Source organism: Rutilus rutilus (assembly GCF_951802725.1).
Source record: "Rutilus rutilus genome assembly, chromosome: 16".
NCBI lineage: Eukaryota > Metazoa > Chordata > Actinopteri > Cypriniformes > Leuciscidae > Rutilus > Rutilus rutilus.
In genome coordinates this window covers 31552949-31579134 of record NC_140224.1, presented here as the reverse complement: position 1 = coordinate 31579134, position 26186 = coordinate 31552949, and the positions used below count along the sequence as shown (strand labels likewise).

General features: G+C 42.6%; 1 protein-coding gene across 1 annotated transcript in view; it reads right to left on the bottom strand.

The window, feature by feature from the left end:
- Positions 1-23644, bottom strand: part of LOC311306282 (IgGFc-binding protein-like) — a gene marked incomplete at its 5' end in the record, with an annotated part of 41626 nt that extends 17982 nt beyond the window's left edge. Inside the window, 37 exons of the mRNA XM_084434604.1 lie at positions 283-404; positions 503-550; positions 1235-1282; positions 1390-1525; positions 1687-1883; positions 2001-2556; positions 2688-3292; positions 3399-3963; positions 4078-4661; positions 4750-5329; positions 5417-5563; positions 5658-5911; positions 6124-6277; positions 6363-6458; positions 6636-6914; positions 7807-7928; positions 8021-8068; positions 8754-8801; positions 8909-9044; positions 9206-9402; positions 9520-10075; positions 10207-10811; positions 10918-11482; positions 11600-12183; positions 12272-12851; positions 12940-13086; positions 13171-13424; positions 13572-13725; positions 13818-13913; positions 14095-14373; positions 15318-15472; positions 16298-16699; positions 16811-17206; positions 21133-21198; positions 21304-21693; positions 21969-22158; positions 23423-23644. Coding sequence (XP_084290730.1) covers positions 283-404; positions 503-550; positions 1235-1282; positions 1390-1525; positions 1687-1883; positions 2001-2556; positions 2688-3292; positions 3399-3963; positions 4078-4661; positions 4750-5329; positions 5417-5563; positions 5658-5911; positions 6124-6277; positions 6363-6458; positions 6636-6914; positions 7807-7928; positions 8021-8068; positions 8754-8801; positions 8909-9044; positions 9206-9402; positions 9520-10075; positions 10207-10811; positions 10918-11482; positions 11600-12183; positions 12272-12851; positions 12940-13086; positions 13171-13424; positions 13572-13725; positions 13818-13913; positions 14095-14373; positions 15318-15472; positions 16298-16699; positions 16811-17206; positions 21133-21198; positions 21304-21693; positions 21969-22158; positions 23423-23644 — 10563 coding nt within the window. The remainder of the gene's footprint in view (positions 1-282; positions 405-502; positions 551-1234; positions 1283-1389; positions 1526-1686; positions 1884-2000; positions 2557-2687; positions 3293-3398; positions 3964-4077; positions 4662-4749; positions 5330-5416; positions 5564-5657; positions 5912-6123; positions 6278-6362; positions 6459-6635; positions 6915-7806; positions 7929-8020; positions 8069-8753; positions 8802-8908; positions 9045-9205; positions 9403-9519; positions 10076-10206; positions 10812-10917; positions 11483-11599; positions 12184-12271; positions 12852-12939; positions 13087-13170; positions 13425-13571; positions 13726-13817; positions 13914-14094; positions 14374-15317; positions 15473-16297; positions 16700-16810; positions 17207-21132; positions 21199-21303; positions 21694-21968; positions 22159-23422) is intronic.
- Positions 23645-26186: the final 2542 nt, after the last annotated feature.

Genomic DNA, 26186 nt, shown 5'->3' with positions numbered 1-26186 from the left:
GCTCAACCCTGCTTAGCTTCAGTGGGCAACAGTCTAGGGCTACAGGGTGATATGGCTGCTGGCAGGTCAATAAAGAGTAGCAAATAGACTAAGATATAATTATTATGTTTTTACATGTAAAAATGATAATAAATTAAATAAAATAAATAAATAAAATTGAGCATTCAGAAGTCATTAGTAACAGACAGAAGGAATGCAATGAATGGTAATTTCCTCACAGGTGACCTCCATATTGAGTCCATAATCACAAATGAAAAAAGCTGTCATCTTAGACTGACTTACATATATTCGGCTGTATGTTTGTCCAAAATATATGAACTGTTCCAGAAGGTAGATCACAGATGAACTCCCATCATCAGAGTGATCATTCTCTGTGTCACCAGCTCCAAATGGATAAAACACAGCTGTGGGAATTTATGAAAAAAAAAATATATATAATAATAATAATGATATCACATCAAATTACTTCATTTTCTTCTTCTTCAAATTCTTTCAAAAATACCTGGGGGAATGCTTGATCTAATGGTGGTTGGGTATGTGGTGCTCTGTTCTGTAGAGAAAAAAAAGATGTTTTCCACATTACATGCTAACTCTGACATCTGACAAAACAATGATCGTCCCTTGCACCCTTACTCCCCAAATTATTTGTTCTATTTAATTTCTCCATAAGGTTTGGAAAGAGTTCTTCAATAAAGACTTCTGAACAAAATCAAACTTCTCTGAGACGAATCACAACATTACAAACTTTGACTGAAAAAGGGTATGTGAAAACTAATGGGCATTATTAGTTGAAAACTAATAATCTACACACAAATATATAAAAAGTTGGAAATGGAAGCATTCGATTTCACAATGCTGCATGGGGTGAGCGGTCAATGCACATCTCTTTCACCCTGATTTGTTTGCTTTGATCTTTTGATTTGTAGAGTTTTCTTTTAAGGATTATGGGTAGTGTAGTTCTTTATCCGGAATTAACACTAAATAGGAGTTGACATTACAGCAACTAATGGCTTTATAAGTACCATATACTCTACCACTGTAAAAAAAAAAAAAAAGAAATCTAAAGCTCATGGTATACCTGTCTTGAAAGAATTATACAGATTGTTTTATAATAAATAACAAATCAAGCACCAAATGGATCAAATAGACGTCAGAATTTATGAGTAAAAAAAACTCAAATATAATCACTGATATCCCATATTACATGACATGACATAAATTTTTACAAACATACCTGAGGGAAGACTTGATCTGATGGTGGTCATATATGTGGTGCTCTCTTCTGTAAAGAGGAGTTTCCATGAAAAAGATTGTGATCAACTACCCAATGGAAAATGCTGATGTAATTAACAAAACTTAATATGAGCGATATCACAGATGTGCACTGACCATAGCAGCCCCGACGTCCACCTCTGACTGTACACTCCATAGTCGGTCGGCAAGATGAAGCAGAGCAGCGCATATCATTTGGAGCAAAACACTCACAGAGATGAGAACATTCGAGATCCCAGAACTGCTCGCCAACCTATGAAAACATACCACAAAACGATGAACTTTACATTTCAAAAAGGGAGGACATGTATGTTTGAAGAGTTGTTTTAGCAGTAACACTACATACAAGGCTCTGCTTTTCAATATCCGGTGAGATCTAATAAAGCTTTGTCAAAAGAGTTTTTAAATTCTCACATTAAAGTAGAATCCGTCATAAAGGCAGCCACATTGCTCCACTGGTACACAGTGTCCTCCACTCCTCACCAATCCATCATCACAGAAGCATCCCTCTGAGCATGTGTGCTCACAACTAGAATCAATGCTACTGGCGCAAGTGTGACCACAGTCTGTGCCACACAACTCATAGTGGCTGTTCTCTGAGCAGGTCATGACTGGAAACGTAACAAACAAAATGTATAGGCTTCAAGCACGTCTCATGTATACCATTTGTTCACAATACAAGCTAATGACACACACTAATGGAAATAACCTAAAATTATCTCACTCACCACAGGATGTGCTTTCTCTCCAGGGGTAGATAACGGCGTTGTTAGATTGACAGGCACTCGCATAGGTTTGGATCGAGCGGCATAGGACATCATTACGGTTTCCAGAAAGGCACACATCGAAAACACAGTCATTAAAGTAGGCTTCAGGATCCACATAAACATGACAGAAGCTAAATGGACCCTCACTGGACCTGATGATGTCGCACAGGGAACGGGAAGTTGTCTGATCCTGACACAAAGGACAATTGTTTCCACACCCATCATTGCATGGCAGCTCGTCCTCAACCTTCCAACTTGCCCCAAACTGGTCTGCTGAACGATCGAGAGCACCTGAAGGCGTCATGAAGTCATCGTTCCTCTGGCCGTTGAAGTTGCCACAGAGGCCACATGTAACCCCACTGTACTCTGCTGGTACAATGATGTTCACTGCCCAGGATCCACCATAACTCACGCTGAAACCAAAGTCGGTTGATACAAAGATGTACTGTCCACTGGAGTAGACAGACATCTGACCAGAATCAAGCAGGATGGGGAGGTTTCTGGTCTCTCCATCAACCTGATTGAAAGGAAAATATCAGCAAGGTGTTCTAAGAATGTCTGCTGTAGATCATGGCCTCATACACAAGCCGGTCATTAATCATTGTTTTTGTCTATCAAGGGAAATTACAAAGAGCAATGCTTGATTACCTCAACGGTAGAATGACCATTCATGTCCCGTGACATGTGCACAAGATGCCCAGACACATTGACAAAAACTTCAACAGTAATCGCCACCAGGAGTCCATGCCACGCCTCGTTCCTTGCATCCACCTGGAAATGCGGAAGCCCAATAGTGTCATTACAGACTGTGGCTAGCACATAGCGGCATGTGCCCTGGAAGTCAAAGAAGGATCCATCAAATGACATGTAGTGGGGGTCACCCGAAGCAGAGCAACGAGCATGTGGACGAGGATGGCAGCCGTACTCGCCACCCAACACATGGCAGACCTCTTCTTCGCTGCAAGATGATGGCGTGCAATGGACATTTCCAGTGATTCCATCACAAACACACAAGAACTGGCACTCTTCACCATGCCAGAACCTCTCTTCAGCCTGCCGATAACGCCCAGAGTAGTGGCAACCACAACCCGTGGGGGGCACACAGCGATCTCCATTTAACACATTTCCATCATTACATTGGCATCCCTCCTGGCACTGCAAGGTGCACTGAAATGGAAACGAGAGGCTGGGGCAGGATGCAGGACAGGACGTACCGCAAACTTCATAATGGGTATTTGCTGGACAGGTGGATTCTGGTTGAAAACAATAACAGAAAAACAAAGACAGAAATGTTAAGCACATTGGTGCTTCATGAATAGAGCATGTTTTAGGTGAGCAGGTGCACCACTAGATGCTTACCGCAGTGGGTGAAACTTCTCCACTCTTCAACTGCAATGCCATTCTGTTGGCAAAGCAGCGTGTAACCTCGCAGAGCCTCACATAAGGCCTCTCTGGCACCTTGTGTCTGCTCCAGAAACTTAACGCAATCTGCTATCCGTTGCTGAGGATCTAGTGTTCTGCTGCACTCAGCAAATGGTCCATCATCCATAGCCATGATACCACATTGATCATTGAAATGGCTGCTGTTCTGATAATGTCCTGGTTCCCAGATGTCAGGTGGGTCCTCACAGTGGGCTGATAGGGATCCATCACGCCAGCTGTCCGCAAACAGCTGGGTGTCATTCAAAAGGACAGCATCTGGAGTGTAAAACTCATCAGCAATGTCTCCGTTCAAGTTCCCACACAGACCCCCAAGTGTACCGTTGTATGTGCTCGGTGCTGTGACTCGGACAATGTGTGGCCAGTCAGCTCTCACGGTCACCCCAAAGTTTGTTTCCAAAACAAAACCCCTCACACTACTGTGATAGATGCGGATTTGACCAGAGCTAACAGTGACAGGCAGACCAACCATCTGTCCATCCACCTGGAGAGAATGATAAACAGATAAACTTTTCCGTTTAGCATATGAATTTGGAAAATAATGCAATTATGCTCTTTACTAAAAAAAAAGTTTAGTGACTTGATATTTTTGCCTAACCTTTACATTGCTGCCCTCTCCCATTTCAATGGCGACCTGTATTCCTTCTGCCTCAAACTTCAGGAACCTGGCAAAGTCATGAAGACCTCTGGGTACTTTCTCCACTGTCAACACAAAGTGCGGTAGGGGGGATGGCCCCATCACTCTAACAAGGCTCAATCCACAAGCTCCGTGGTATATGAAACTTTGTCCATCGAATGTATGATATGACCCTAGGTTTTCAACTGAACAGGTAGCATAACCAATGGGTCTGCAGCCTCTCACACCATCATGGACTCCACAAACCTCTGCTGGACCACAATGGTGCTGATGACAAATCATTGACATGCCGCTGCATACGCACCGTCTCCCACAGTCACCGTCCAACACCACTGACTGTCCTTCAGTGTAATAGAAGCCCTCGAAGGTGCAGCCACAGTTTGCTTCAGGCACACACTCTCCAGCACTGAGGATGTATCCAGGATCACATATGCAGCTCTCCTGATTGGGCAAGGGACAGTTCATTGGGGCAGATGGATTACTGCACGTTGCAGGGCAGCCTGTTCCTTGAGGCTCAAAATGACTCTTTTGAGGGCATTGAATCTCTGGAAATGGCGGAAGAAAATAAAGAATACAAATCAGTTCCTGTAATCTTTTATTTAGACAAATCATTCATCTCAACAAGATGCCTACCACAAAAGCCCTGCTGTCTCCACTGCCCAAGGTGCACACTCTGCTGTTGACACTGAGTAGCATACACATTGAGAGCCTGGCACAGAATGGGCTGGTACCCTCCTCCCAGGCAAACGTCATAGACACAGTTCTCTATATAGGTCTGTGGCACATGCACAGGGTGGCAAGAGGCGAATGGGCCGACAACGTCACCTAAGATTCCACAGTGGTTGGTGTCACTGTAAACACTCATTTCATCAGTAGTACAAACAGCACAAGCCAGACCTGTGCACCTGACATTATGACATTCAGGATCTATGTCACTTTGCACTTTCCAACTGTTGGCAAAGTCCATATCTGAGCTCAAGATCTCCCCACTGGGTGAACGGAAGTCATCTTCAGGGCGTAGGTTAAAGTTCCCGCACAGACCGCAGGTGGCGTTAAAGTATTCATAAGGTACAGAGATGCGGACGTAGCTGTATGCATCATATGAAACAACTAGACCAAAGTCTGTGCTGATGGCCAAAGAAAAACCTGACCGATAGACCTGGATGGAGCCATTGTGGAGGGCAAAGGGTGTTGCTGCAAAGCTTCCATTAACCTAGACAATTTTGGAAATAGAGGATATTAGCAAAATGGATAGGTGGTCACATTCAACTGAAAATTCAAGCAATATAGTCATACTAACCCTCGCTTCATAATAGTGATCTTTGACCAGTTCAATTACTTCATCATAGACAAACACTCTGACCATCCGTGTCCATGACACATGTGTGCTGCCCCGATGCTCATTTTTGCCCTCAATGCGATAGTACGGCAAACCGTCGCCACAAGCCTAAAATATTCAAGGTTTACAGACTGATTCATACTTATTATACAATAGACAGAAAGCCATACTGTATAATGTATAGAGATAGGAAAAGACTAACCTCAGATAGAACATAAGTGCAGGTCCCTTGAAAGTGAAAAACCTGATTATCAAAGGTATAGTAGTGAGGGTCACCGGAGATGGTACAGGTTTGCCGTTGAATGTTCTGGCAAGAGTATTGGAAGGCAGCTGGACGGCAGGCTTGGGAATAACTGCAGGGCTCCTGGCTACACTGGAGGCCGCTTCCTGTACAGGTACATCTCTGCTGACAGGTGGCATCACTCCAGAAAGAGTCCCCAAGCTGCACTGGAATACCTACAGCATAACAGTTTCACAAGGCTTTTAACTCAGAATTACTGGATTTTTAGGGAATAAATATATAAAAACTTTTCTATAAAAGACTTCTTGATTCACCAGTAATGTACAATACTGTTTAAATTGGTAACTGAATGATTCCTGCCAATACCAAATTATTTATTTAGCCTAGGATCACATCAATGGGAGAAAACAAAACAAAAAAACATTACCATTAAATTGACAACCCCGTGATCCATGATCTGTTCTGAAGGCCCATCTGCCTGACATATTTACATTACTGCTGTATGTTAAGTATGTGATGTTATTAGAGAATGATCCAGGAATTGAGAAATGGTATCTTGAGTTGATGGTGTCATAACCAGCCTGTGAAAAATTAGGACAAAGCTTTCAGCATCTTATTTAAATTGTCTCCTAGATCTCTATTTTGTATTTACCATGTTGTGCACACCTGTACATTTCGGTGAGTTGGCGCAATTGTTCCATAATTGATTAAAACAAATGAGAAATGGCCATCTGAAATCAAAACCACTTGGAAAGATGTTTCCTGAAAAGAGAAAACAATACAAATAAAGTGCTGACCAAAAACAAAACGTTTTCTGAATGTCACAAAAAATATACCCAGTAATGTGTAGCAACTTTGCTTCATGATGTTCAATCATTTTGATTTCTTAAATTTGTCATTGAACAAGAACAGAAAGAATTTATAAAATTGGTTTCTTACTGTTCCTAACAGAGGGAAATATGCAACTCTGTCCCATGTTGCAACAAAGACCCAAGTAGCAGAGAAGCTCAGGTCAGGGAAGTATTGGTTAATGTCTTGTGTGGCCTCTGTAAGGACACTGCCAGAGGTGTACTGACGATGCGAAATGACACCATTGCCACGATTGTCAATATCTGTCCAGAATGGAGCGATGATATCTCTTCCGCTATAACCTGGGAATGTGTATGGAATGTAGTTGTGAAATGGCCCATCAAAAGTCAGGTGTCCATTGTTGTTGACCTGAAAGAGATAAAGATTTCTTTTCATACACACTGTATTTTAAAATATTTTTAAAATCCAGTCATGATTGAACATTTACTCCAAACTACCAAAGAAACAGGTCAATTAAGAGTTAATAATTTGTTACATTTATATAGCGCTTTTCTCAGCACTCAAAACTCTTGGAAGGTGGAAGGGGGAATCTCCTCAACCACCAATGTGCAGCATCCACCTGGATGTTGCAACGGCAGCCATATTGCGCCAGAACGCCCAATACAAACCAGCGTATTGGTGGAGAGGAAACAGAGTGATGAAGCCAATCAGAATATATGGGGATGATTAGGGGACCATGATGGATAGAGGCCAATGGGCAAATTGACCAGGATGCTGGGGTTACACCCCTACTCTTTTTCGAAGGACATCTGGGATTTTTAATGACCACAGAGAGTCAGGACCTCGTTTAACGTCTCATCCAAAGGACAGTGCTTTTTTTGACAGTATAGTGTCACTATACTGGGGCATTAGGACCCACACAGACCACAGGGTGAGCACCCCCTACTGGCCTCACTAACACCTCTTCCAGCAGCAAACTGGTTTTCTCAGGAGGTCTCCCATCCAGGTACTAACCAGGCTCAACCCTGCTTAGCTTCAGTGGGCAACAGTCTAGGGCTACAGGGTGATATGGCTGCTGGCAGGTCAATAAAGAGTAGCAAATAGACTAAGATATAATTATTATGTTTTTACATGTAAAAATGATAATAAATAAAATAAAATAAATAAATAAAATTGAGCATTCAGAAGTCATTAGTAACAGACAGAAGGAATGCAATGAATGGTAATTTCCTCACAGGTGACCTCCATATTGAGTCCATAATCACAAATGAAAAAAAGCTGGCATCTTACACTGACTTACATATATTCGGCTGTATGTTTGTCCAAAATATATGAACTGTTCCAGAAGGTAGATCACAGATGAACTCCCATCATCAGAGTGATCATTCTCTGTGTCACCAGCTCCAAATGGATAAAACACAGCTGTGGGAATTTATGGAAAAAAAATAAAAAATAATAATGATATCACATCAAATTACTTCATTTTCTTCTTCTTCAAATTATATCAAAAATACCTGGGGGAATGCTTGATCTAATGGTGGTTGGGTATGTGGTGCTCTGTTCTGTAGAGAAAAAAAAAGAGATGTTTTCCACATTACATGCTAACTCTGACATCTGACAAAACAATGATCGTCCCTTGCACCCTTACTCCCCAAATTATTTGTTCTATTTAATTTCTCCATAAGGTTTGGAAAGAGTTCTTCAATAAAGACTTCTGAACAAAATCAAACTTCTCTGAGACGAATCACAACATTACAAACTTTGACTGAAAAAGGGTATGTGAAAACTAATGGGCATTATTAGTTGAAAACTAATAATCTACACACAAATATATAAAAAGTTGGAAAATGGAAGCATTCGATTTCACAATGCTGCATGGGGTGAGCGGTCAATGCACATCTCTTTCACCCTGATTTGTTTGCTTTGATCTTTTGATTTGTAGAGTTTTCTTTTAAGGATTATGGGTAGTGTAGTTCTTTATCCGGAATTAACACTAAATAGGAGTTGACATTACAGCAACTAATGGCTTTATAAGTACCATATACTCTACCACTGTAAAAAAAAAAAAAGAAATCTAAAGCTCATGGTATACCTGTCTTGAAAGAATTATACAGATTGTTTTATAATAAATAACAAATCAAGCACCAAATGGATCAAATAGACGTCAGAATTTATGAGTAAAAAAAATCAAATATAATCACTGATATCCCATATTACATGACATGACATAAATTTTTACAAACATACCTGAGGGAAGACTTGATCTGATGGTGGTCATATATGTGGTGCTCTCTTCTGTAAAAAGGAGTTTCCATGAAAAAGATTGTGATCAACTACCCAATGGAAAATGCTGATGTAATTAACAAAACTTAATATGAGCGATATCACAGATGTGCACTGACCATAGCAGCCCCGACGTCCACCTCTGACTGTACACTCCATAGTCGGTCGGCAAGATGAAGCAGAGCAGCGCATATCATTTGGAGCAAAACACTCACAGAGATGAGAACATTCGAGATCCCAGAACTGCTCGCCAACCTATGAAAACATACCACAAAACGATGAAGTTTACATTTCAAAAAGGGAGGACATGTATGTTTGAAGAGTTGTTTTAGCAGTAACACTACATACAAGGCTCTGCTTTTCAATATCCGGTGAGATCTAATAAAGCTTTGTCAAAAGAGTTTTTAAATTCTCACATTAAAGTAGAATCCGTCATAAAGGCAGCCACATTGCTCCACTGGTACACAGTGTCCTCCACTCCTCACCAATCCATCATCACAGAAGCATCCCTCTGAGCATGTGTGCTCACAACTAGAATCAATGCTACTGGCGCAAGTGTGACCACAGTCTGTGCCACACAACTCATAGTGGCTGTTCTCTGAGCAGGTCATGACTGGAAACGTAACAAACAAAATGTATAGGCTTCAAGCACGTCTCATGTATACCATTTGTTCACAATACAAGCTAATGACACACACTAATGGAAATAACCTAAAATTATCTCACTCACCACAGGATGTGCTTTCTCTCCAGGGGTAGATAACGGCGTTGTTAGATTGACAGGCACTCGCATAGGTTTGGATCGAGCGGCATAGGACATCATTACGGTTTCCAGAAAGGCACACATCGAAAACACAGTCATTAAAGTAGGCTTCAGGATCCACATAAACATGACAGAAGCTAAATGGACCCTCACTGGACCTGATGATGTCGCACAGGGAACGGGAAGTTGTCTGATCCTGACACAAAGGACAATTGTTTCCACACCCATCATTGCATGGCAGCTCGTCCTCAACCTTCCAACTTGCCCCAAACTGGTCTGCTGAACGATCGAGAGCACCTGAAGGCGTCATGAAGTCATCGTTCCTCTGGCCGTTGAAGTTGCCACAGAGGCCACATGTAACCCCACTGTACTCTGCTGGTACAATGATGTTCACTGCCCAGGATCCACCATAACTCACGCTGAAACCAAAGTCGGTTGATACAAAGATGTACTGTCCACTGGAGTAGACAGACATCTGACCAGAATCAAGCAGGATGGGGAGGTTTCTGGTCTCTCCATCAACCTGATTGAAAGGAAAATATCAGCAAGGTGTTCTAAGAATGTCTGCTGTAGATCATGGCCTCATACACAAGCCGGTCATTAATCATTGTTTTTGTCTATCAAGGGAAATTACAAAGAGCAATGCTTGATTACCTCAACGGTAGAATGACCATTCATGTCCCGTGACATGTGCACAAGATGCCCAGACACATTGACAAAAACTTCAACAGTAATCGCCACCAGGAGTCCATGCCACGCCTCGTTCCTTGCATCCACCTGGAAATGCGGAAGCCCAATAGTGTCATTACAGACTGTGGCTAGCACATAGCGGCATGTGCCCTGGAAGTCAAAGAAGGATCCATCAAATGACATGTAGTGGGGGTCACCCGAAGCAGAGCAACGAGCATGTGGACGAGGATGGCAGCCGTACTCGCCACCCAACACATGGCAGACCTCTTCTTCGCTGCAAGATGATGGCGTGCAATGGACATTTCCAGTGATTCCATCACAAACACACAAGAACTGGCACTCTTCACCATGCCAGAACCTCTCTTCAGCCTGCCGATAACGCCCAGAGTAGTGGCAACCACAACCCGTGGGGGGCACACAGCGATCTCCATTTAACACATTTCCATCATTACATTGGCATCCCTCCTGGCACTGCAAGGTGCACTGAAATGGAAACGAGAGGCTGGGGCAGGATGCAGGACAGGACGTACCGCAAACTTCATAATGGGTATTTGCTGGACAGGTGGATTCTGGTTGAAAACAATAACAGAAAAACAAAGACAGAAATGTTAAGCACATTGGTGCTTCATGAATAGAGCATGTTTTAGGTGAGCAGGTGCACCACTAGATGCTTACCGCAGTGGGTGAAACTTCTCCACTCTTCAACTGCAATGCCATTCTGTTGGCAAAGCAGCGTGTAACCTCGCAGAGCCTCACATAAGGCCTCTCTGGCACCTTGTGTCTGCTCCAGAAACTTAACGCAATCTGCTATCCGTTGCTGAGGATCTAGTGTTCTGCTGCACTCAGCAAATGGTCCATCATCCATAGCCATGATACCACATTGATCATTGAAATGGCTGCTGTTCTGATAATGTCCTGGTTCCCAGATGTCAGGTGGGTCCTCACAGTGGGCTGATAGGGATCCATCACGCCAGCTGTCCGCAAACAGCTGGGTGTCATTCAAAAGGACAGCATCTGGAGTGTAAAACTCATCAGCAATGTCTCCGTTCAAGTTCCCACACAGACCCCCAAGTGTACCGTTGTATGTGCTCGGTGCTGTGACTCGGACAATGTGTGGCCAGTCAGCTCTCACGGTCACCCCAAAGTTTGTTTCCAAAACAAAACCCCTCACACTACTGTGATAGATGCGGATTTGACCAGAGCTAACAGTGACAGGCAGACCAACCATCTGTCCATCCACCTGGAGAGAATGATAAACAGATGACAAACTTTTCCGTTTAGCATATAAATTTGGAAAATAATGCAATTATGCTCTTTACTAAAAAAAAAGTTTAGTGACTTGATATTTTTGCCTAACCTTTACATTGCTGCCCTCTCCCATTTCAATGGCGACCTGTATTCCTTCTGCCTCAAACTTCAGGAACCTGGCAAAGTCATGAAGACCTCTGGGTACTTTCTCCACTGTCAACACAAAGTGCGGTAGGGGGGATGGCCCCATCACTCTAACAAGGGTCAATCCACAAGCTCCGTGGTATATGAAACTTTGTCCATCGAAGGTATGATATGACCCTAGGTTTTCAACTGAACAGGTAGCATAACCAATGGGTCTGCAGCCTCTCACACCATCATGGACTCCACAAACCTCTGCTGGACCACAATGGTGCTGATGACAAATCATTGACATGCCGCTGCATACGCATCGTCTCCCACAGTCACCGTCCAACACCACTGACTGTCCTTCAGTGTAATAGAAGCCCTCGAAGGTGCAGCCACAGTTTGCTTCAGGCACACACTCTCCAGCACTGAGGATGTATCCAGGATCACATATGCAGCTCTCCTGATTGGGCAAGGGACAGTTCATTGGGGCAGATGGATTACTGCACGTTGCAGGGCAGCCTGTTCCTTGAGGCTCAAAATGACTCTTTTGAGGGCATTGAATCTCTGGGAATGGTGGAAGAAAATAAAGAATACAAATCAGTTCCTGTAATCTTTTATTTAGACAAATCATTCATCTCAATAAGATGCCTACCACAAAAGCCCTGCTGTCTCCACTGCCCAAGGTGTACACCCTGCTGTTGACACTGAGTAGCATACACATTGAGAGCCTGGCACAGAATGGGCTGGTACCCTCCTCCCAAGCAAACGTCATAGACACAGTTCTCTATATAGGTCTGTGGCACATGCACAGGGTGGCAAGAGGCGAATGGGCCGACGATGTCACCTAAGATTCCACAGTGGTTGGTGTCACTGTAAACACTCATTTCATCAGTAGTACAAACAGCACAAGCCAGACCTGTGCACCTGACATTATGGCATTCAGGATCTATGTCACTTTGCACTTTCCAACTGTTGGCAAAGTCCACATCTGAGCTCAAGATCTCCCCATTGGGTGAACGGAAGTCATCTTCAGGATGCAGGTTAAAGTTTCCACACAGACCGCAGGTGGCGTTAAAGTATTCATAAGGTACAGAGATGCGGACGTAGCTGTATGCATCATATGTAACAACCAGACCAAAGTCTGTGCTGATGGCCAAAGAAAAACCTGTCTGATAGACCTGGATGGAGCCATTGTGGAGATTGAATGGCAATGCTGCAAAGCTTCCATTAACCTGGACAATGTTGGAAAAAAAGGAAATTAGGAATTTGAACAGAAGGCTGCATTCAAATGAGAATCAAAGCAAAAAAAGTCATACTAACCCTTGCATCATAATAGTGATCTTTGACCAGTTCAATTACTTCGTCATAGACAAACACTCTGACCATCCGTGTCCATGATACATGTGTGCTGCCCCGATGCTCATTTTTGCCCTCAATGCGATAGTATGGCAAACCGTTGCCACAAGCCTAAATAATTAAAGGATTACTGATTTGTTTCATACCTTTAATGCAACAAACAGAAAGCCATAGAATATCTAATGAAAGACTAACCTCAGATAGAACATAAGTGCAGGTCCCTTGGAAGTGAAAAACCTGATTATCAAAGGTATAGTAGTGAGGGTCACCGGAGATGGTACAGGTTTGCCGTTGAATGTTCTGGCAAGAGTATTGGAAGGCAGCTGGACGGCAGGCTTGGGAATAACTGCAGGGCTCCTGGCTACACTGGAGGCCGCTTCCTGTACAGGTGCATCTCTGCTGACAGGTGGCATCACTCCAGAAAGAGTCCCCAAGTTGCACTGGAATATCTACAATAGTTTTACACAATACTTATTTTTCACAAAAGTTTTTTTTTTTTTTTTTTTACCAATAAGATACACTTAAATGGAAAGTGGCCACTCCAATGGTCACTGCAAACAGAAAGTAATTAAATTAAAGAGAAATTATAACATTACCATTAAATTGACAACCCTGTAATCCATTATCTGTTCTGAATGCCCATCTGCCTGACACATTGACATTACTGCTGTATGGTAAGCTTGTGATGTTACTCTGTAGCGATCCAGTAATTGAGAAGTGGTATCTAGAGTTGGTGGTGTCATAACCAGCCTATAATAAGCGATCAAAAGAAAACATTATCAAACAAATATCTTTTTAAGTTAGTCAACTGGAATATTTTAAACTTATTATGTTTTGCACACCTGTACATATCGTTGAGTTGGCACAATTGTTCCATAATTCATCAAAACAAATGATAAATGACCATCTGAAATCAAAACCACTTGGAAAGATGTTTCCTGAAAATGACCAAATGAAAAAAATCATATTTTGGCCAACATAGGTTTTCTAAATGTAACAAAAACAGTAATCATGCAATGCAGATTATAGTAACTTAGTATTTGTGGATTACATTCATTTTGATTTCTCAAATATGAATAAGAACAAGAAGATTTTACAAAACCAGACTGGGTTTCTTACAGTTCCAGAATATGGGTAATATGCAACTCTGTCCCATGTTGCAACAAAGACCCACGTAGCAGAAAAGCTCAGGTCAGGGAAGTATTGGTTAATGTCTTGTGTGGCCTCTGTAAGGACACTGCCAGAGGTGTACTGACGATATGAAATGACACCATTGCCACGATTGTCAATATCTGTCCAGAATGGCGCGATGATGTCTCTTCCACCATAACCTGGGAATTGGTATGGAATGTAGCTGTGCCACGACCAATCAAATATCAAGAATCCATTGTTGCTGATCTGAAATTAGGATAATGTTGTCATGGACACAATACTTTTACCATGCTAATCCAGACAAGCAGAAACAGAGCCATCATTTACAACAAACTATCATTTTTCTTTTATTAATGTTTACCTCATACAAGTTAAGTAAGAGTTAGAAATAGATTAAAATAAGAGTTTTAAAGTTAGCAATAATGATGAGGAAGCGGAAGAGAAGGGAAAGAAATGCTACATCATGGCATTGATGCTCTGGGAACGGCTTCAGCGTGTGCTGGTGTCTGAAGCATTTGTGAAATTACGCCAATCCTATTGGCCGACAGAGGTCAGGTGACTAAGACCATCAACAAGACCATAAAAGGGCACCTACGTCATATAACCCCCAGATTCTAATTGTCTGAAGATTCCGGTGCAGGCAAATAGTATCTCTCTTGTTGAAAACATTTTCAAAAAGCACCCATGTTGTGTATTATTTAAAACTTATCATGTGAATTAAATTTAAAATGAATGAACTATAAATAACATCGTTTGACCAATCAGAATTCATTATTTTATAAAGCGCTGTGCACACTCAAACAAGCTTTCGTAATTTTTTGCACTTGTTCAAAATGTAAAAAATTATTACCTATGTTCATACTCCACTGGAAGGAAGGGATGTACAATTTAGACAAAAAAAAAATGACACTGAAACAGACACGCAGCTTCAGAAGACAAAGAAGCATGGGATTCCCTGAGTAAGGTGCCCTTTTATAGTCTTGTTGACGCGGTAACCTTTGTCACCAATAGGATTGGCGTGATTTCACACATGCTTCAAATTACGGCGCACAAGTAGGCGTTCCCACTGGGTCAACACCATGACGCAACGTTGAGTTCCCTTGAAATGGAACTATTTTGATCATTCAAAAGTCAAAATCATTTATAACTCACTGTGAATGGTATGGTTAAATAAAATCAGATTTGCTTACATATACTTGGTTGTATGCCTGTCCAAAAAATATGAACTGTTGCTGAAGGATGATCACTGGTGAAATTCCATCATCAGAACGATCATTCTCTGTGTCTTCAGGTCCAAATGGATAAAATGGCCCAGCAACTGTAGTAAAGTCAGAAACGTGGTATACTGTATTTTGGGGCAATAAAGCTCACACAACAGATCACATTTATTACTGAGATAATTAGTAGACAATTTAGCTATTGTAATAAAATACCTGAGGAATTATTTGATCTTGTTGTATTCGTGGTGCTAATTTCTGTAAAGATAAAAAACAAAAATGCAAACTGTAATATTTATATTGGTGCAATGACTATCATAATTTAAAAGCATACAAAAAATGATTGAGGATATTTACCACTAGCACTTCTACTATTACTGCTGCTGCTACTAATAATAATGTTTTTTATTAAAATTGTATGTGGCTGAAAACTGGAAAGTAACTTTTCAGCTTTGACATTTTAGTCAATAATTATCATAATTATCAGTAAATGAAAGGGCATATATATATATATATATATGTGTGTGTGTGTGTGTGTGTGTGTGTTTGTGTGAGAGAGAGAGTGTGTGTGTGTGTGTGTGTGCGTGCGTGCGTGCGTGCGTGCGTGTGTGTGTGTGTGTGTGTGTGCATGACATGTATTTAAAGGGATAGTTCACTTTAAAATTCTGTCGTCCTTTACTCACCCTCAAGTTGTTTCAAACCTGTATGAATTTCTTTCTTCTGCTGAACACAAAGGAAGATATTTTGAAGAATGTCAGTAACCAAACAGTTAACTGGAACCATTGACTTCCATAGTAGGAAAAAAAAAAATCTTCCTCTGTGTTCAGCAGAAGAAAGAAATTCATGCAGGTTTGAAACAACTTAAGGGTGAGTAAATGATGACAGAATTTTCATTTTAAAGTGAACTATCCCTTTAACATTTAACATTAGACATGTTTTAAACACCAAAATACCTGTGCAATAAGCAGAGCAGAATAGTGGCCTGACAAACTCATACACATAATAGTTTCCTGGACAAGCTTTGACTTGTATGGGATGAGACCTGTAACCACAGCAGTCGTTCCATGTGGAACCACAGACTTCCCTGGTGACCACTCCATCTTCTAGCTGTGGGTGAGGGCCGTTGAGCCACAGTGGGTGATAAGTGCCACACATGCCATAACCAACACATGACTCTGGCATCTGGGCACTTTGACCATAGTAGAACAGCCTGTACCAGCCATTCCAGTTGGCATTATAATCACATATTCCATAGTAATAATATTTATCGTAGTATTGGCTGATGGTGGCTCTCCTGGGCTCATCCAGACTGTTATAGTTGTAGCAAGGGTCAGCACTCGGAGTGGTGAAAACAACTGTTAAAGAACAGTAAAAATGTTGCTAAGATTTTCTTCAAAAACAAACACAAATCCACAATTTAACTCATAATAAGTAAGTAAGTAAAAGACATAGGAGAATAACTGTACCTGCACAATATGCGGGGGCTGGGATCAATGGCTTTGGCCTTTTCATTTTGTAGATATAATAATTTCCAGGACAAGCTTTAACTTGGATTGGGTCAGATCTGTAGGAATTGCACTGGTCATTAACAGAGCCGTAGACGTCACGAGTAACAACTCCATCTTCCAGCTGAGGATGAGAACCATCAAGCCACAGAGAACTATAACCTCCGCATGACATATAACTGAAACACCACTCAGGCATCTGAGCACTCAATCCATTAATGAAGAGTCGATACCAGCCATCCCATTCAACTAGAGTGTCATCATATCCATACTGAAACCAATAATTAAATGTGCTTCTCCAGCTGTTGTCAAGAATGTTGTAGGAGTGACATGGGTCATGATCTGTGTTGATAGCATCTGATGAGACAGAAATGGACAAAATGAAATGTGTAGAATTTACCTTAATCCTTTCACTTCACAATAATGGGAGATGTTCAAGCCATGGATACACTATGTAACTAGCAGTGCTAAAATTCTTAAAAAGCGTCATGCAGTATTTAAGAAAGGAACAGTGAAATCTGAGATTGTCACTAAGCTTTCCTGATTTGACATTAGGTTTCATAAGCTACATTTAATGTGTCAGTTAGTGACACTGGCCATTTAGCTAATACTCTTGCTTGTCCTCTTTAGTACAGACACTGCATTAGGAGAGGGGAAGCAGGAAAGCAGGAGCATTGACAGCGACTGCTGCCATTATTTGAATAGCCATTTGGAAAAAGCAAGCTGTGATCGGCCGTTAAACATGCCAGTCAAGCAACATAAACCACAGTCAAAATTCTGTCTGAGACTACCTTATACTGTTCACGATAAACTCATTATTAATTCCTCCAATCATTTGATTTAGGGAATACTATCATTTGCATTAATGTCTAAGGGGACTGGGAGAGGACATGTTCGGTTCACTTATTTTTTTTTGTTGTGGCCACGACCTATTAATTCATGGGAAAGTGATAATATGTTGTGGCCACAATATAATTTTGTTCAGATAACGACATCCTTATGTGACGGCCACGTGATGTGATGTCATGACCTTAAGAGCCTATGTCATAGACAGTCATAGACTTGCCATAGAAAGCATTCGAATAACAGTTTGTTATTATCAATAAATGTTAAAAGAATATGTAAGAACATAAAATAATACAGGTCTATATATATATATATATATATATATATATATATATATATATATATATATATCCCATCCCAGTCTTTTAAATCCATTCACTGATCTTTTATATATATATATATATATATATATATATATATATATATATATATATATAGTACCAGTCAAAAGTTTGGAAACATTACTATTTTTAATGTTTTTGAAAGAAGTCTCTTATGCTCATCAAGCCTGCAGTTAAAAAAAAAAAAAAAAAAAAAAAAAACAGTAATTTTATGAAATATTATTACAATTTAAAATAATGGTTCTCTTTTTTAATATACTTTAAAATGTAATTTATTTTTGTGATGCAAAGCTGAATTTTCATCAGCAAGTACTCCAGTCTTTGGTGTCTTATGATCCTTCAGAAATCATTCTAATATGCTGATTTATGATCAATGTTGGAAACAGTTGTGCTGCTTAATATTTTTTTTATAACCTGAGATACTTTTTTCAGAATTATTTGATGAATAAAAAGTTAAAAAGAACTGTATTTATTTAGAATAGAAATATTTTGTAACAATATACACTACCGTTCAAAAGTTTGGGAACAATAACTATTTATTTTTTTAAAGAAATTAGTACTTTAATTCAACAAGGATGCGTTAAATTGATAAAAGGTGATGGTAACGATTTATATTGTTAGAAATGTTTTTATTTTGAATAAATGCTTTTTTTATGAATAAATGCTGTTAACGTTTTACTCATCAATGAATCCTGAAAAAAGTATTCCAAAAAAATATATTAAACAGCACAACTGTTTCCATCATTGATAATAACTGAGTATCAAATCATCATATTAGAATGATTTCTGAAGGATCATAAGACACCAAAGACTGGAGTAGTGGTTGTTTCAGTCAAAGTTGCTCTTCTATCAGCTTGAATGAGTCGGCCCATTCTCCTCTGACCTCTAGCATCAACAAGGCATTTTCGGCCACAGGACTGCCGCATACTGGATGTTTTTTTCCCTTTTCACACCATTCTTTGTGAACCCTAGAAATGGTTGTGCGTGAAAATCCCAGTAACTGAGCAGATTGTGAAATACTCAGACCGGCCCGTCTGGCACCAACAACCATGCCACGCTCAAAATTGCTTAAATCACCTTTCTTTCCCATTCTGACATTCAGTTTGGAGTTCAGGAGATTGTCTTGACCAGGACCACACCCCTAAATGCATTGAAGCAACTGCCATGTGATTGGTTGATTAGATAATTGCATTAATGATAAATTGAACAGGTGTTCCTAATAATCTTTTAGGTGAGTGTATATTGTTATTACTATTATTATTATTGGTTATATATTTTATTAATTGTTATTTATTTGCTTTTTTTTCCCTTCATTTCATGTATGCCGGTAACACTTTATAATAACATTCAGTTGTAAGTCCTTTATAAGTGGTTAGTTAGTGATGAACTAATCATTTGACAAAACATTCATAAATGATTAGCAAGTGATATACTAACATTTTATTTATGTTTTGCTCACATCAGGTGCACAGTGGTTAAAGACTCCATGTGTTTCAGAGAAGACAGCTGTCTATACCCTCACCAGTCAGCACTTACACTGCAGTACACACTACAGTGTTCAACACCTGTTAGATGTGTAAATGCATGAATAAATCATTTACAACACTTTCTGCATCCCCTAATCTTAAGTGTAAACTAATCATCACTTGTAAAGGTGTTAAACATCATTCGTAGATAAGATTCGTTGATCTTATGCCTTATTGATTCTTGAAGTGGTAATCTACGAATGATGTGTAACACATTTGCAAGTGATGAATAGTTTATTATATAGTTTATGAATAATGTGATTAGACATCATTGTGTTGAACACTGTTACTTACCTGTTACAAATTATCTGTACGTGTATACAAGGCATTTACAACACTTTCTGCACCCTCTAATTGCTACATACATACAAAAAACAAAACAATGTATTAAACATTTATGAAACGCATATTCATGTTTTGTAAATGATTAGTTAATCAGTAACTAATCAATTGTAAATTACATAACTGAATACAAAACATAATACAATAATTAACATATCACTTATTAATCATTTATAAACGCATAGTCATGTTTCGTAAACGATTAGTTAATCATTAACTAACCGCTTATAAATCACTTACAACTGAACGTTATTATAAAGTGTTACCCTTTTATTTTATGCCTGTATTTCTGTAGGCTACGCCAGTATGTGACGATAAATAAGGTGCCTGTGACAACATTCGAATGAAGTTTGGATAGTGCTTTGCATAGAAAAGGAATTTAAATTATTATAAAACAATAATAGGAGAGAATAAAAATTGTTTAATTATTTATTTTAATTAATTATTTCAAAAGTTACAAATAGACGGTGCCGATAGCCTCGTGGGCAAGTGTGCCGACATGTAGCACCGTTGTGATTCGGGTGACCCGAGTTCGAGTCCCGGCTCGTGGACCTTTCCCAATCTTGTCCCCCCTCTTTCTCTCCCACCTCACTTCCTGTCTAGCTACTGTTCTAACCAAAAAAATGGCAAAAAAATAAGAAAGAATAAAACAGCTTCAGTTCATGAGATACACTAGTAGCAAGTTCCCAGCTTACTACTGACCTTCTACCCTTCAATCGGGAAGAGGTATTCCAACACCTTCTGCCACTAATGGCTTCCAGTGTCCCTCCAACTCCTCAATGGAGTTGAGTTATCACTAACCATCTGCCTCTGATGGCTTTCGGTAAGACACCAGCCTGCATCCAAGGACCTAGTGTCCCATACTCACGTCTGAGTGTGTGCGTAAATTCACCGTCTCACTTCCCAATTCTCTCAACTCCTCAAACCAGACAGCCTACCCAAAAATAAATAAAATCGTACAACCTGAATTACTAAAATCCGGGCGCCACTGTCTGAATGGAAGAGTCAGAGAGACACAGGATGATGTTACCTCGACAAAATGATCTCGTGGCCAGGACATATTATCACGTTCCTACAAGTTAAAATGTTGTGGCCACGACAAAACTAAATGAACTGAACATGTCCCCTCCCGGGCACCGTACATTTCACTTAATGTCTTAAAGACAAAAAATATGTAATGTTTAGCGACCTTTAAACAAAAGACAAAATACTTTTTGAAAAAACCTACTCATGCTGGATCCAATAATTGTTGCTGGACTTGTAGAGGAAAAAGTACTTGATATAGTGCTACGATCTGGAAAATAGGGAATTTTAAGAGATTAGTGAAATAATATAAATGTATAATAGTATAAATATGTTTTGAATAAATATAAAAAAAAGCAATACAGAAAAACCGTACCTGTACAGTACCCTGAACAAATGTGTGAAGTTGGCTTTACAAATTCATAGACATAGTAATCTTCCTGACAAGCTTTGACTCTGATGGGTGTTAATTTGAAATCGCAGCAGCCATTCCCTGTGCTTCCACAGACCTCCCTGGTCACCACTCCATCCTCTATCTGAGGGTGAGGACCATTGAGCCACAGACTGTTATCTGTGTTACAGCTGCCTGTGCTAACACAACTCTCTGCCATTCGGATGTTCATTCCATTGTAGAAAAGTCGGTACCAGCCGTTCCAGGAGAAGTGATCATCACAAATCCACAATCCACTTTCATTAGTGGCTCTCCAGGGACGATCCAGAGATTTATAGTTGTAACAAGGATCAACACTGATGTTGTTGAAAGCAACTGTTAAAGAGAAAAAGGCTGTTAGTGAAATCATAGTTTATAGTAGCGTATATTTACATTATAAAATATTATTTAAAAAAATGAATGATGGTATTATCTCATGGCTGCATGTCTTTAGTCTAACTGGTTAAAACATCCATGATCAATAAAAAGATTCAACTTCTAATACATTTGTAAATGTGCAGGTAGTAAAGTTAAGCAGTACCAAAGTTTTCATCTTTCAAATAGGGAATAATAAATGTAATCTATACAAAACACACAAGTTAAAAATGCACCTGCACAGTACGTAGGCACAGGGATTGACACATCAGGTTTGATGAGTTTATAGACGTAATAATCTCCTGGACAGGCTTTGACTTGGATGGAGGTGGATGAATAGTAGCCACATTGATGGGAGTTATACCACCACCACCACCACGACCACGACGAAAAAGTTCCCAAGACTTCACGGGTCACCACCCCATCCTCAAGACGGGGATGAGAACCATTGATATACAGTCCAGTATAACCACCACATCCTGAGAAACTCACACACCACTCAGATATCTGAGCAGTTTCTCCATTCAAATACAGTCGATACCAGCCATTCCATTCAACAAGAGTGTCATCATGGCTATAGTAATAATAGTTGTTCTGGCGCAAATCTCTCCACTGATCATCAAGAATATTGTAACCAGAGCATGGGTCAGAGCTGGGAGTTGTGGCTTTTAAGAGAAGAGTGTCAAGAGAAAAAAGAGAAAGCAAAGGGAGGGATTTTTACTTTACAAATAGTCACAAATACAACAAGCTGTTAAATCTTATTACTTGTAATTGCTTTTCTATACTGCAAAGTTTTTTGCATATATTAAATAAAAATTGCTACAAAGAATATTTCTTATTTGATTAATGTATAAATAAAATAAGTTCCCTTTCGTTGTCACTCCGAGTTACGTCGGATGACGACGAATGGGGTTTCGCTTAGAAATCCTATCATCTTCGAGTATTAAAACACGAGCCAATGGCAAGGAAATGCCATGGGTCTGCGGAATTTGCATAGCGTAACTCCGCCCCACCCTGGGGGTATAAAGGAAGTCGCGAGCAACATGCAGATATGTTTTCGCTTCGGAGCCAAGTTCAGTACTTCACTCCACAAGCCTTTTGAGTGTCATCTCAAATCTCTTCGAGACGAGCGGCTCTTCAGTGTGTTGGTGTGACGGCGCTTCCAGCGAGATCGCATTTCCTGCTGCTGGTTTGTGCAGTAATCTGCCGACAGTGAGTGTGTTTCTCCCTGGGTGCTTCAGCACTCTGCTGAGCTTTTCCACTCTCTAAAAAGAGCTGCACGCGGCACGTCTTTTTCAAGACGGTTCGCCCGTGTATTTTCTGGATGTGTGTGCGTCAGTCATCTGCCTAACGGTCGCGAGCGCTGTTTTGCGTGTTGGGCTTTATCACGCTTGGCAGCGCTCGTTGATGAGTCATGTTTTCATTGCGGGAACATGACCATCGCGATGTTTATAGATCAAGACTCAATGATCTCCATGTGAGTAGAGTCCCCTCTGCCACACCCCAATTTATCTCTTCCTCGAGAAGGGATACTTTGGCTGGTGGCCAGGGTGATCTGAGGGTTTGGTGTGGCACAACAACCGACGATTCAATTCCTCGGGCCACACCCCCCTCCACATCGCAGACCATGCACTCACAGCATCACAAGGCGGGCTTGATTCCTCTGGAAATGAAGTTTCGACTGCGTTGCCTCCCACGGGAGTGCCATCGTTGCCGGGACCGATCCAGAGCTGTCAGCCATGCTTTCCCGGGCAGCTGAAAGCATCGGCTGGAGTGGCCCCGCCCTCCCCCCGAGCGCTGTAAGCTTCTCCCGGACGTGCATCAGGACGCCTGCGCTGCGCGAGACTCCACGTGACTTTCGCGGCCCGCGGGTGTCCTCCGCCTTCGCTGCTTTCGATCGCACGGCGATCATGGTCTGTATGTTCCCTGTCACTACAGTGGCACGGTCATGCAGTGCTGTGTGTCGCCTGCGCCTTCGATGCAGTGCTGTCCCGGGAGTTCTGTCGAACCGGCCGCAGTGGAACGCTAGTCCTTCCCTGGCCAACCCTGGCAGAACGCGGAAATTCTAACCACGCCCCTATGCTGGGACGCTATGCCTCCCATGCCCGGCCTGGTTGTTCCGCCACGCACACTACTGACCTCGCTCTCGGGCGACATCGGTACCTGCGTGATCCTGGGTCAGGTGATGTCCACTATGTGGTCCAGACATGGGCTTAGCCAGGTTGATGTGGCAGGGTCTGAGAATTCATTTTCTCAGCTCCCCCATGTCCCAGGCTGAGCTCTTTGGCGGTGTGGCTTCGACCACCTGAAGCAGACTCGGGTCCGGCACCGATGGTCATCCATCCGTGCGGCCTCCTCAGTCTGCTTCCTGCCAAGCCCCCCTCCATGCGGCTGCTCCCCTCTGGCCTGCAAACGGACCTGAGCAGGAGGAAGCCGCAGGAGGGCGGCGCTGCCCGTCTCCGCCCCTTAGACTGCCACACCAGCCTAAGCAGCACCTTGAGGCGGGCAGCCTGGTCGGCGGGGTGGTTGAGGACTGCGCCCAACAGTCTTCGATCAATCCACAAGCAGACTGAGGCTTCTGCACTGACGGTCATCCGTCGGTGTGGTCTGCTTAGTCTGCTTCCCACCGACGCCGCCTCCTTGCGGCTCCTCCCCTCTAGCCTTCACTGGCCTGAGCACAAGGGGGTCGCTGGAGGCTGGCACCGCCTGTCTCTGCCCCTTAGCCGGCTAACACCTGGCTGAGCAGCACAAACCTGAGACAGGCAGCTTGGAGTTAGGGCTCAGTTCTTCAGGAGCTGGTAGCAGGACCACTCCTTCCCCCGCTTGAGGGCTGGGTGAAGATCTCTACAAAAGAACTAATGCTCTTTCTCTGAGCCCCAAGAGGCTGTGGATGACAGCACGCGCCGCCCACGGGCCACGCTCCTCTCATCCACCTCTGTCGCCAGACCCCTGCCAGAGCACGCCCCCGTGGGACGCTGGTCCTCCCCTGGCCTCCTCTGGCAGGACGCGGTTTATGGCCGTGCCCCCGCACCGGGCCGCTATGCCACCCACGCCTGGGCCGGTCATTCCGCCTCGCTGCACCCCCGACAGTACGTCTGTGGTTCGAATAACCCCGCTGGCGCAGTTTCTGGAGGCCTGGCTAGAGCTTTCCGGACTGTCCCACCGGGTCGGAGAACCATCAGGCTCGGCTACGTGATTCAGTTCGCGTGGTCTCCTCCCCGCCTCAGGGGAATCCGCTCACTATGGCCGGTGGCAATGCCCCTGTCATGAGAGCGGAGGTCGCTACCCTACTGGCGAAGGGTGCGATCGAGACTGTCCCTCCAGCCGAAATGAAGTCTGGGTTTTACAGCCCCTACTTTATTGTACCGAAGAATCCGGTGGGTTACGACCAATCCTGGACCTGCGCGTCTTGAACCGCTCCCTTCAAAAAAGAGGACGCCGTTCAAGATGCTCACGGCCAAACGCATTTTCGAATGCGTGCGGCCGCAGGATTGGTTTGCAGCGATCGACCTGAAGGACGCCTACTCCCATGTCTCCATTTTTCCTCGACACAGACCGTTTCTACGGTTTGCTTTCGAGGGACAGGCATACAGTACGCGGTTCTCCCTTTCGGGTTAGCCCTGTCTCCTCGCGTCTTCACGAAGGTTGTCGAGGCAGCCCTTGTTCCCCTACGCGAACACGGGGTTCGCATCCTGAACTATCTCGACGACTGGCTGATCCTAGCTCACTCTCGAGACCAGGTTTGCGAACACAGGGACCTTGTGCTCCGGCACCTAGCTCGTCTGGGCCTTCGGGTCAACTGGGAGAAGAGCAAACTCTGCCCCGTGCAGAGGATCTCTTTTCTCGGTATGGAGATCGACTCGGTCGCCATGTGCGCGCAGCTTACGAGCGAGCGCGCGTAGTCACTGCTGACTTGTCTTCGCCAATTCAAGGGCAAGAATGCGGTTCCACTGAAACTATTTCAGAGGCTCCTGGGGCATATGGCATCCGCAGCCGCAGTAACGCCGCTCGGATTGCTTCATATGAGACCGCCTCAGCTTTGGCTTCACGATCGAGTCCCGAGGTGGGCATGGCAACACGGCACGCTCCGAGTCCCAGTGACTCCGTCCTGCCGTCAGACCTTCACCCCGTGGTCGAACCTCAATTTTCTACGGGCTAGAGTGCCCTTAGAACGAGCTTCCAGGCATGTTGTTGTCTCCACAGATGCCTCCACCACGGGCTGGGGTGCCATGTGCAATGGACATGCTGCTGCAGGTTCCTGGACAGGTCCTCAGCGCCTTTTGCATGTCAATTGCCTCGAGTTGCTGGCCGTACGCCTTGCCCTGCACCGCTTCCGAGCGTTGCTCAAGGGTCAACACGTACTAGTCCGATCAGACAATACCGCCACAGTAGCGTACATCAACCATCAAGGTGGTCTACGCTCCCGCCGTATGTCGCAACTCGCCCGCCACCTC